The sequence below is a fragment of the Panthera onca genome, chromosome B4 (genome assembly GCF_046562875.1).
Source record: "Panthera onca isolate mPanOnc1 chromosome B4, mPanOnc1 haplotype 2, whole genome shotgun sequence".
NCBI lineage: Eukaryota > Metazoa > Chordata > Mammalia > Carnivora > Felidae > Panthera > Panthera onca.
In genome coordinates this window covers 15755906-15768391 of record NC_138345.1, presented here as the reverse complement: position 1 = coordinate 15768391, position 12486 = coordinate 15755906, and the positions used below count along the sequence as shown (strand labels likewise).

The 12486-nt window shown below is 35.3% G+C and overlaps 1 protein-coding gene across 16 annotated transcripts in view; it reads left to right on the top strand.

Moving 5' to 3' along the window:
• The window catches only part of TRDMT1 (tRNA aspartic acid methyltransferase 1), a 96046-nt gene that overhangs the window by 71953 nt on the left and 11607 nt on the right, over positions 1–12486 (top strand). For 15 of the 16 annotated variants that reach the window (XR_009617796.3, XM_060659562.3, XM_060659555.3 and 12 more), the window contains 4 exons: positions 1045–1128; positions 2763–3106; positions 5109–5166; positions 6492–6621. Coding sequence is in view for 15 of the 16 variants with exons in the window: in XM_060659562.3 (XP_060515545.3) it covers positions 1045–1128; positions 2763–3106; positions 5109–5166; positions 6492–6621 (616 nt within the window). In the remaining variant the exon portion in view is untranslated. Of the gene's footprint in view, positions 1–1044; positions 1129–2762; positions 3107–5108; positions 5167–6491; positions 6622–7387; positions 12483–12486 lie in introns of those variants that run through there. The other variant, XM_060659551.3, reaches the window with a different exon arrangement.

Genomic DNA, 12486 nt, shown 5'->3' with positions numbered 1-12486 from the left:
TCACTAAAATGCAAACATTGTGAAATGTTGTCATTTGCAGCAACAGGGACGGAGTGAGAGGGGGTAATGCTAAGCAAAATAAGTCGGAGAAAGACAAGTATCATAGGATATCACTCCTATGTGGAATTTAAGAAACAAAACAAAAGAGCAAAGGAAAACAAAAAAGAGAGATAAACCAAGAAACAGACTTTGAGCTACAGACAACAAATTGATGGTTACCAAGAAAGGATGAGGGTTGGGGATGAGTGAAATAGGTGGTGGGGATTAATGAGTACACTCACCCTGAGGAGCACCGCGTTGTGTATGCAAGTGTTGAATCACTGTGTTGTACGCCAGAAGCTAATATAACACTGTATGTTAACTAGACTTGAATTAAAATAAAACAAAATGCAAACATGACTTCTATTTCATGGATATGGAATCAAAGTAGGTGGTTAAGAGGAGATATTTGGTAGATCTTTTATATTACAAGTATCACCGTCTGTTTTTTCTTTTGCCATTGTGTTTGTTAACCTCCTGTTTATTTATTATCTTTAGCCTATTGTACAGTTATTTGTCCTGAAATTAAAAGAAAACCCATTTAAAAAGTACATGTACTATGGAAATTGGCATTATGTCTGGTCTCATTAGGTTTATTTCATATTTATTGCCTTTTAACTTTAAAATTAGTGTATCCTCCTTTTTTTAATAAAAGGAGGTAATAAATTGCCAAAAATAGCTATAGTCGAATGTTACTTTTTATGATTACTATTAATAATGAATGTAAGGATGTCTGTATAATTTCTTACCTGGGAATTACAAAATGAAAGTGACTCAGAGACCTATGGCTCATCACATGCAATCTCTGTTCATTCAAGTAAAGGTACAAAGCAACTTAAAAGGTTTGAGAATTTGCTACAAAAATATCTTCCACGAATCAATAATAGAACTTTTCTGACAGAAACTAAATGCATTCCTGTATGAGTCGTTTTTCACTTGGGTGCTCACAGTTGATTCATGTCTCTTTAATTTCCTACAGTAACTAACTGCTTGCTTTACTTGCAGCTCGGCATTCCAAATTCAAGGCTACGGTATTTCCTTATTGCAAAGCTTCAGTCAGAACCATTGCCTTTTCAAGCTCCTGGTCAGGTGGTATTTTTATTATTATTATTATTATTATTATTATTATTATGTAAGTTTATTTCAGTCTGCTAATTTATTTCAAGAATGACTTTGTAGGAGCTTACATGTGTCCTGTTGAGCCTATAATGTAGACCACCACCTAGGTCCAACTCCTAGACCTTTTTCCTCTCCCGATGCCGTTAATTGCTTTAAACGAGACAAAAAATAAAAACTTTTCTTTCATTATTAGAAGAAAATAGAAGTTAAAGGTTGAAAAAACTATTATTAGTGCTGTTATCCTCCTTTTCTCCCCTGTAATTTCCCTTCTGACCATTGACTATTTTGCATCTATCATTTTCCCCCCAAAAGAAGCCATTGATTATTTCAGATAAAACTCAATTATACTATCTTAAAACTGGCTTAACAGTATTCTAACACATTGGTTGCATTTTCTTTGAGGTCAGTGCTATATAGCCTTCATTAATTAAAATACAGTGATTACTTGGGGCGCCTGGGTGGCTCAGTCGGTTAAGCGGCCGACTTCGGCTCGGGTCATGATCTCACAGTCTGTGAGTTCAAGCCCCGCATCGGGCTCTGTGCTGACAGCTCAGAGCCTGGAGCCTGTTTCAGATTCTGTGTCTCCCTCTCTCTCTGACCCTCCCCCGTTCATGCTGTCTCTCCCTGTCTCAAAAATAAATAAACGTTAAAAAAAATTGTTTAAAATACAGTGATTACTACAAGCCAGAATAAAATGCTCTATTGCTATAGATAGGATCTCTAACGGTGCAAACAACTGTACATACTTCCGTTAAAATTGCTGTGGAAAACAGGGAGTGTCCCTGGTTCGGTGAAGCTCTTCTTAACAATCACAGGTAAGAACTCAAAAGCCACGTCCTACTAGCAGGGGGTCAATAGTGTCATTTGGATCCCTTGCAATACGATACCAGTACATCTGCCTTTCCGTGGTGGTCAGTTCCCAAAATGGTATGTAAACTATATTCACAAAGACATCATCATTAAAAATTCCGGGAACTATTTTTCTTTTACAAAATAGGACATTATGTATGGTTATATGTTTTGCAGGAACAAAGTTTTCCTATGGGACTCACAAAGAGAAATAACCTTTCAGGGGGAAACATGCTTTCCTTTTTGTAATTACTAGTTTCCCTGTAGGTCATGGGTATGTTCCAGCTTTTCTTTTTTAATGAAGGAATATGGCAAATTTTGATCCAGTGCACGTTTTCTGGAAATGTTAATGTTGCTGTCTCTCTTTTCTTTTTATTTTTTTAAATGCTGTGCCTTTTATTCTGCTGACTTAGTCATTCTGTAACTAAAGTTGCTTTCTAAACTTCTTTTTTAAATATGATACTGTATCTATATTCAACATACTTCCTATTTGTTGAATGTTTTCATTAATAAATATAGGAAACAGTAACTCCAGGAAATAAATCATCTGTAGCCTGAGGACACTACAGCTATATGATGAAAAACTTATAATAATAACTTGTATACATACAAGTAAATCCGGTTTCTGTATTTTTGTTGACAACTCTGTAAAGGCTAAAGAGATTTTTTTGCATAATGTTGTTGGGGCATTATTAATTTATCTTTTATTTTTTAATAAAGCTTTTAACAGGTCATGTATTTTTACTTAATGCCAGGTGCTGAAGGAGTTCCCCAAACTTGAATCTGAACATCCAGAAAAAAATACAATAGTTGCAGAAAATAAAATTGAAAGAAAGAAAATTGAACCAAATATTTGCTTTGATAATGGCAGACAATGTTCTGGAAAAGAAGCCATTCTTTTTAAGCTTGAAACTATAGAAGAAATTGACCGGAAACATCGGCAGGACAGTGATCTCTCTGTGCAAATGCTAAAAGATTTTCTTGAAGATGACATTGACACGAATCAGTATTTTTTACCACCAAAGTCACTGTTGCGATACGCTCTTTTGTTAGACATTGTTAAGCCCACTTGCAGAAGGTCCACATGCTTTACCAAAGGGTAGGTTTTAAAGAGACTTTTAAAATGGCATATTCAAAATAGACAGGTTTTTATTGTTATTGTTTCTATTAGTTCTTCTCAAAATAAGGACCATTTTAGAAAATGTTTCTATTGGAATGATTTTTTTTTTTTTTTTTTTTTTTTTGCTCTTAATTGCCTGCTTTCGTGTTCCAATAGAATGCACGAGTAAAAATTCCTTCTGGCAGAACATTATGTGCACAGCCCACAAAAGTGCTCATAAAACACAATGGCATTTGTTTGGTGACCTTCATAAGAGCTTAATTACCCATGGTGGAAACATGGTTTCTATTGATACTGAATTGCTACTTTTTAGTACCTTTCTTTTTATGGCACATCAGACCTCAAAATTTATGTCCACTATCATGATCAAATGTATAAGAAGACATTAAATTTTAATATCAAGAAATAAAGTTAAATCATCTAATGCACATTAGAGCATATTTAAATTTCATTCAGTTTTTAAAATAAGTAATATATTTTTATGGTTCCAAATTCAAAAGGTACAAAGATTGTGAAATTCCTTTCTCTATCTCTTGCTTATCCAGTTTTCCTGCCTACATGCAGGAAATTAGTGATTTCAATTTGCTGTCTAATCTTCCCAAGGTATTATGTATGAGGGTGTATTTAAATATACTTGTATATTTTTACCACCTTATTAAGTAAATGGTAACATACTATATCTATTATTATGTACTTTTTTCATTATGCGATATAAATTGGATATTATTACACATGAGTACATAAAGAACTTTCTATTCTCATGGTATATATATCACAGTGTCTTTTATTGGTTACCTTTGGGTTATTTTTTGAATGTTAAAATATTTTTCATCAATGTTTTAAAACCTACAAAGAAGGGGAAAATTAGGCCTTTCCAGAAAATTTTGTAAAAGACCCCTATCTCTAAACTTGAGGCCTTCTCTTTTCACCCACTAGCTAGCTAGCTTTCATGCACACTCTGCTCCTGATAAAACCATACCAGATTTATTCTGATTTTTATCGTGCTCTGCCCTTGGACTTCCAGGGGCACAGGTTTATTACTTTCCATTGCCTTCAAAGACTGTACTCAGCTGTTGTCTGTTTCCAAGTCCGATAAGACAAGACTTATCAATTTGGTAATAAAAAACAACCTTGAAATTCGTTTGTAATTATAAAGATGGTATAAAGGAAGCCTTAATATAAATGTATTTTTTTAGTGTAAATAGTATAAACATTTTTCTTTCTATCTATCTACACACACACATACATGATATGTGAGAACACAGATTTGCAAAAATATTCTTCCTGGTGTAACTTTCTCTCACTTTATCTATTAGGGAAAAAAGTAATGATAATATTTTAAGCAGCTAGCTTGGCAGTGACTTTGGGGGAAGAAATATTACTAATATCTTGCATTTCTGTAGGGTTTTGTACTTTTAATACAGTTTCTTATACAGTGGTCTCTTTGTTGTATGAAAAAGAGTGCAAACCTGCGTTAACAGTGAGAGGGAGACGCACATTCAGTGGGCCTGTGTTTGTCGTGGTCTTGGAGAGTGTGGTTTCCAGCTCATGAGGAGCAGTGATGGTTCAGGCGTTAGGAGAAATAGTGACAATTTGTTTTCACCTACATAATATTTGGTTTAACGTGCCAGGAGTGTCGATACTGAATAGCCTTTGGATATAAAGTCCTAACAAATTCATGCTTTCTATGATGAACAGTAAGAAATTGACAGGTAATACAAAGAAATGGTAATAATGCATGACTCAACGTTGTTTTTGCACAAGTCAAAAAACTATGCCAAATTTAGTGTCTGAGAAATTTAAATAGAATTATCTTGTGTCTCATCTGGCAACTTTTCACTTACAAAGTATGTTGATGTGTTTCAGACAATTTCAGAAGGATGTAACTATTTAGATTGATTAATTCATTCAAGAAATATTTAAGAAATTTCACATTAACAAATACATCAGATGCTACATAACATACATATTAATCTTTCAGTTATGGAAGCTACATAGAAGGGACAGGATCTGTGTTGCAGACCTCAGAGGACGTGCAGGTATCGTATATGCTTTAGAGCTAAAATACTTGAAAACTATGTTTAAGACTTAAGATCTGAGAATATTAAAGCAATTTTACATGTCTAATTCAGAATTAATATACATGTTATTTATTCATATTTTCATATAATATAGTGTATATAATAATTCTTTACTATAGGATAAATCTTTTTTGTTTCTCGTTGCTAGATGAGTTTATGTACAAAGAATATTTTGTTTCACTTTCTCTGTTATTATTCTTACCTTTGGTATTCTTTTTATTCCATAAGGAGTAAATTGAAATGCAGCATACAGTAGTTAATGTTCTCTAAAATTATGCACAAATATCTTAATATTGGAGGCTTTCGTTGGATCACACATTATAAAACTGCCTTTTAGGGACAGAAATCTACATCTCAGCAAGACTCTTCGTTAATACTTCACTTGTAAACTCTTCATGGCATCATGGTTGAAAACAAGCTTGAGGGGCTCCTGGGTGGCTCTGTCGGTTAAGCATCTGCCCCTTGATTTCAGCTCAGGTCATGACCTCGTGGTTTGTGAGATCGAGCCCCATGTTGGCATCTGTGCTGACAGTGTGGATTCTCTCCCTTTCTCTGTCTGCCCCTCCTCTGCTCATTCACTCTCTCTCTCTTGCTCCCTCAAAATAAATAAATAAACTTAAAAAAAAGATAGTTTAAAAACAAACAAGCTTGATATACTTACTGCAAAAATACCTTATATTTTTGCATAATTTTGGACTGAAATCACATTATCTTCTTTTATCCTGATTTGAACTTCCCATTAGTACAATTTACCCATGGTAAAAATCCTATCAGAGGCAAATGAATGAATCTGAGAAGTTAAATTTACCAAGTATATTTTATCATTTTAAGAAAATATCTTAATTTGATGAAATTGATCATAAACATTGAACATTTTAATGATCCACTTATTAGCATTGTGAACCTGATTTCCTTGGTTGATCAGGTTTCTTCTTATCTTTCACTGTATTTCTTCACGTCTTATTGCCATTGTTTATTTCTTACGGTTTCATTTTTGAGGGCTCAAAAATGACAGGTAAACTGAGTGTTTCCTGATTTGTTCAACATTAAGCTTTTCAGTTTTAAACATTACGATTTCAAAGTTTACATTGCCATTGATGAAGCATTTATAGAGTTTATTGCAGGGGATGTTTTGCCCTGTGCGTTTTGCTCCCGTGTATTGTAGCACATACAATACATACATGTATGTTCATCCTTTTTAAACTGAATCACAAGAGATGATCTTATCTTAACAAATCTGCTTGCACTCTACTTTATCAGTTATCCTGGCTGTTTTCTTACAGATTGAGAATGTCTACAAATCCCTCACCAATTTGTCACAAGAAGAAAAGATAACAAAATTATCAATGCTTAAACTTCGGTATTTCACTCCTAAAGAAATATCAAATCTCCTTGGATTTCCTCCAGACTTCGGTATGTGAGATACACAGACCCCAGCTTTCGTTTAAGGTCCCAGAATTCATCAAGGACTCTTGTGTGTATTTGATGAATAGACCCTTGCCCAGACAGATGGACGTAAGAAACCTTCTTCCTTTCCTGATGGGGCCATTTTTGACATTTTCCTTCCCTCCTCTTTCTGCTTCTGTTCATAACCTGCCTCAGACCCTTCCTTTCAGGCTCCATTCTCTCTCCCTTTACTCCAGTCATGGTCCCAAGTGGTTTTCAGGGGAGAAAGGCCAAATTTGCAATTCCTCACCTCTCCCCACCGATGGTTGTTAATAGCATGTCCTTCTCCAACTTACTTTCTTGATACTAGAGGTCCTGTTCTAATAACCCCACATAGATCTTGTGAAATAATGTGTAGGTTTGTCCTTTTTGTGAAGAAATTAAAAGGTGGCTGAGGAATTTGTTTTCTTGGTGGTAAGTGTATTTGTATTTCTTCTCAGAGATACATTCTTATCGGTTATGTACCTTTTGTCCTCCCTATAAGGAGAGAAACAAGAAGGTGGAGAGGTGGTCTAGGAAGGAGTCTTCCTCATGGAAAGAAAGGGTGGGTCAGGAGCACAGCTGCCAGAAGCGACCAAAGATTACGGAGTCTAAACTAAAGCAGGGAATCTCAAGAACAAAAATGCAGATACAGAGTGAGAAAGACAAAGTCCTAGCTCCTTCGTAGTCCAGGAAATCCAGGGATGGATGCTGTTAAGAGATTGGACACGTTGTCTTTGCTTTGGCTTTGCAGAGTCCCTGCCCCATCCCTGATCCCACTTTCTTGGTGCCTGTGCTCTCGGCCATACTGACACCATCAGTGTCTTAGGCTGGGGTGGCTGTGTTCCCAGTACCTGGCTCGCGCCGACCAGAGAGAGACAGACCTCCCTAACGTGTTCCAGGACTACACGAGGACACAGTGTGTTTTTGATAACTCTGGGAGTTTGAAAGCAGAAAAGTGGAACTTGTCTAAATCCAGTATTGTTGTAATATTAATACAGTACTATTTTTGAAGCAGATGACGGGTTAAATAGGTCATGTTTTAAGTTCTAAATGGTGGATTTACAGATGAGGTTTTGGAGCACATCCTTCTGTACGTTGGGAAGAAACTGACTATATAATTTGACTGTCCTCTTGGTAATTGGTTCTTGAAGGGTAGTCACGGCAACCAGGTTTATTTTGTAACTCTCTGCCTTTTTCTTGGTGATCTCATTCAGTCACAAATATCCTGGGGAGTGTTATTTAAGGAAAACACAAACTTTCCTTGTCTTAGTCTACGTCACACAGTAAAGTGAGAACATCATAAAACAAATAAAGAGCTGAGAATTGGACTCAAGAAATTAATTCCCAGTCTGCTCATTTGCTTACTATTTTTTTTCTTTTTTAGGATAAACAATCAAAGGTACTTTCCATAGTACTAAAGAGAGAAAAGAACTTGAGTGTCTAATAACAAATTCCTACGTTTTGAGTGCTCGTTTCTTTCAGTAGTAGCAGTCACTGTGGTAACACTGAAAGGCAGCAGGGACCCCAGAGTCAGACTGGCCAAGTTTGAGTCCTAGCTGCACCTCAACCCCTCCCTGCTTTAGTTTACACATGTGTGGAGTGGGGGTCATCACAGCGCCAGAGTCAGAGGGTCCTAGTGACAGTTAAATGAGGTAACGTGTAAAATGCTTACACGCTTTCTGACATACAACGTCAAATTCAAATGTCAGCTTTTATTTGTAAAACAATGGACATTTATTTGCTTTCATAGCCTTTACTTCATAAATACTTCTCATTTGAAAATTTCACATATGTAAGTTAGAATTTTTCAAAGCTCTCTGCAAATGCGCATACACGACAGTCTTTAAATTACTTCACCTTCTTTTAAAATATGTGATATATTTGTATGATCAGGATTGACCTGACGTCACCCCTGAGCAGCACTGTGACAGAAATGTCCTTCCCGTGTGCTTCCAACATTTTCGAGTCTGAATCTGAAATGGGCGTTGTTTGAGCTGCACTGTTAACGAGGGTTTTGCATCGATCCTTTCGTACATCGTGTGCTGGTTTTCTTTGTCACTAGCGGTATGCACTCGTGAGATAGTGAGCTTGGGAAGCGGACACTAACCTACACTTACAGAATGGAAGCTGCTATCTTGACCTTGTTAATGCTATGTTTCTGTGTTTTTGAGCATCATTCTTCTTTTTGGTGTACCTAAGTTTCTAAAAAGTCACCTTTTAATTTAAAAAAAGCTGTATCTGTATATAAAACACACAAGCACCCTTACATATATGTCATTTTTACAAATCTCGCTTGTTTGCTTTCAAACATTTCTTGCCCTGTGATATAATCTTAATATTACACGAGGTCATCCCTGGGATATTCTAAAAGTCTGTTGCATCTTTGGCTCATTTGAATGAAATAATTTTTTAGATGACTAATGCGCTTGCCTAAGACATATTATCTTTATAATGGCAATTTTATGATCTTGCTCAATTGCATATGTAATTTTTTTATGTGACCACTTATTTTATTGCAGTAAGTATAATGTAAAGTGTCGATGAAGCAATTTTATCACAGTCAACTCTACCTTCTGGTCCTCACAAAATATGTATTTTGCTTTTCTTAATACTTTTTAATTATTTCCTTCATCTTATTATCTAAATTGCCTTTCCTTTATTTAATTGCTGTGCCAGAGGATACTGAATATGAAAATTGTAACTAACCTTATAGGGTATACTTCACGGACAGTCTTTTATGTTGATACTTGCAAGGTTCTGTTCTAGCAAATGTTGTATGTATGGGCCATTTGTTTTGAAAAAGAATGTAGCAAAATAGAAGTCCAATGTGAGAAAGCCCATTTGTAGAAGCAGAATATAAAAAACAACTGTGAGGGACTTGTATCCAGAATATATAAAGAACTCTTATAACTCAACAATAAAAAGAAATAATCCAATTAAAAAATGGGCAAAGGATTTGACTATTTTCCAAAGAAGATAGACAGATGGCCAATAAGCACATGAAAAGATGTTCAGCATCATTAGTTATTAAGGAAATGTAAATCAAAACCACAATAAGATACCGCTTCACAAAAAGACAAACAATAACAGTGTTGGTAAAGATGTGGTGAAATCAGATCCCTTGTACACCGCTGGTGGGAATATAAAATGGTACAGCTGCTCTGAAGAACAGTGTGCAAGTCCTCAAATGTTAGACATAGAGTTACTGTACGAGTCAGCATTCTCACCCCTAGGTATATATCCAAGAGAACTGAAAACACATGTCTCCACAAAAATGTATACAAGAGAATAATTCATACTCAAAAAGTAGAAACAACCCAATATCTATCAATGGATAAGTGGATAAATAAAATGTGGCATATCCGTGCGATAGAATATTATTTAGTTAAAAAGAGGATGGAGTATCGCTACATCATGTTGTGATGAATGAATGAACCTTGAAAATATGCTAAGTGAAAGAAGCCAGAAACAAAAGACAACATATTGTATTGTTCCATTTATATGGAATGTCCAGAATAGGCAAATCCATAGATACAGAAAGTAGATTAGTGCTTCAGGGGCAGGGAGGGGAGCTGGGGAGTGATTGCTAATGGATACCAGCTTTCCTTTTTTAAAAAAAATTGAAGTATAATCGAGATGTAACATTATAATACCTTTGGGTATACAATGGGATGATTTGATATTTGTATACATTGAGAAATGATCACCACAAAAAGTGTGGTTGACATCCATTGCCATATATCAGACATAGTTAAAAACATTTTTTGTTTGTGATGAGGACTTTTAAGACCTATTAGTAACTTTCAAATACACAATATAGTATTAGTAACTGTAGTCTCCACCATGCTGTAAATGACATTCCCATGACTTGTTTATTTTATAGCTGGAAGTTTATACCTTTTGACCTCTTTCACCCATTTAGCCACTCCCCCCAACCACCAGTCTATTCTCTGTATCTGTGAGTGATATTTTTTTTCTTTGCTTGCTTTGTTTCTTAGATTCCACATTATAAGTGAGATCATAGAGTGTTTGTCCTTTTCTCTCTGACTTACTTCACTTGGTATAATGTCCTCAAGGTCCACCTGTATTGTTGCAAATGGTGATATTTCATTCCTTTTTTATGGCTGAATAATAATTCGTGTGTGTGTGTGTGTGTGTGTGTGTGTGTGTGTGTGTGTGTAGGTTCTTTCCATATCTTGGCTATTGTGAATAATGTTGCAGTGAACATGGGGGTGCATATATCTTTTCGAATTAGTGTTTTCATTTTTATCCCATAAATACCCAGAAGTAGAGTCGCTGGATCATATGGTAGTTCTATTTTTAATTCATTGGGGAACCTCCATGCTGTTTTCCATAGCGGCTGCACTAATTAATATACATGCCCTCAATATATTTTGGATATTAACCCCTTATCAGATATATGATTTGCAAGTGTTTTCTCCCATTCTGTAGGTTGCCTTTTCATTTTGTTGATGATTTTCTTTGATGTGTAAAAGGTTTTTAGTTTGATATAGTCCCACGTGTATAGTTTTGCTTTTTTGACTTTGCTTTTGGAGTTAGATTCAAAAAAATTGTCGCCAAGACTGATGTCAAGGAGCTTACTGCCTGTTTTCTTTTAGGGGTTCTATGGTGTCAGTTCTTACATTCTAGTCTCCAGTCCATTTTGAGTTAATTTTTGTATATCAGAACATGATGCTTCCAGCTTTGTTCTTCTTTTACAAGATTGCTTTGGCTGTTTGGGATCTTTTGTGGTTTCATATGAATTCTAGGATTGTGTATTCTGTTTTTGTCAAAAATGCCCTTGGAATTTTGATAGGTATTGCATTGACTGTGTAGATTGCTTTGGATACTGGGCATTTTAATAATAATTCTTCCAATCCATGAGCACAAGATATCTTTCCATTTATTTGTGTCTCATTTCTTTCTTTGGTGTCTTGCAGTTTTTAGCATACAGATCTTTTACCTTCTTGATCAAATTTATTCGTAGGTATTTTGTTCTTTTTTATGGGATTGTAAATGGGATTGTGTTCTTAATTTCTCTTTCTGATAGCTTATTGTTAGTGTGTAGAAACACAACAGATCTTTGTATATTAACTTTGTATCCTGAAGCTTCACTGAATTCATGTATTCGTGCTAACAGCTTTTTCGAGTCTTTGGGGGGTTTGTGTATAATATGTCATCGGCAAATTGTGACAGTTTTACTTTTTCTTTTGCAATTTGGATGCCTGTTACTTCTTTTTCTTTCCCTAATTGCTCTGGGTAAGACTTCCAATACTTTGTTGAATAAAAGTGGCAAAAGTGGGCATCCTTGTCTTATTCCTGATCTTAGAGGAAAATGTTTAGCTTTTTACTTTTGAGTATATTATTAGCTGTGGGCCACATTCTTTGTGAGGCGCTAAACATATTCTGGAATTAAATAGTGGAGATGTATGCAAAATTCTGTGACTGTCCTAAAAACCATTGACTTGTATATTTTAAAAGGGTGAATTTTATCTCCATAAAGCTGTTTTTAACTAAAGGAAAACAACTGTGAAATAATGGTAGCCACAGTTTTTCCTAAAGTGTGTTAATATACAGATTTCTGTGAGTTTTGTGGAGGGTATGTGTGTAATTATGTGTGCACTGAGCATAATATATGTTATGTGATATGATAATATCACGTGGTGTAGGCATTATAATTTTAGATAATATTTTTGGCTTCAGATTCTAATTTCTTTATTGAACTTCGTGGAGACCTTAGGGACTTATTTATGTGAATGACCACTGTGCTTCTACTCAAGGATGCATCCTTTTGTCTCTGGAAGTTAGTATTATAAATGATTGTCTTGTAAATTATTATCTCTCTTTTCT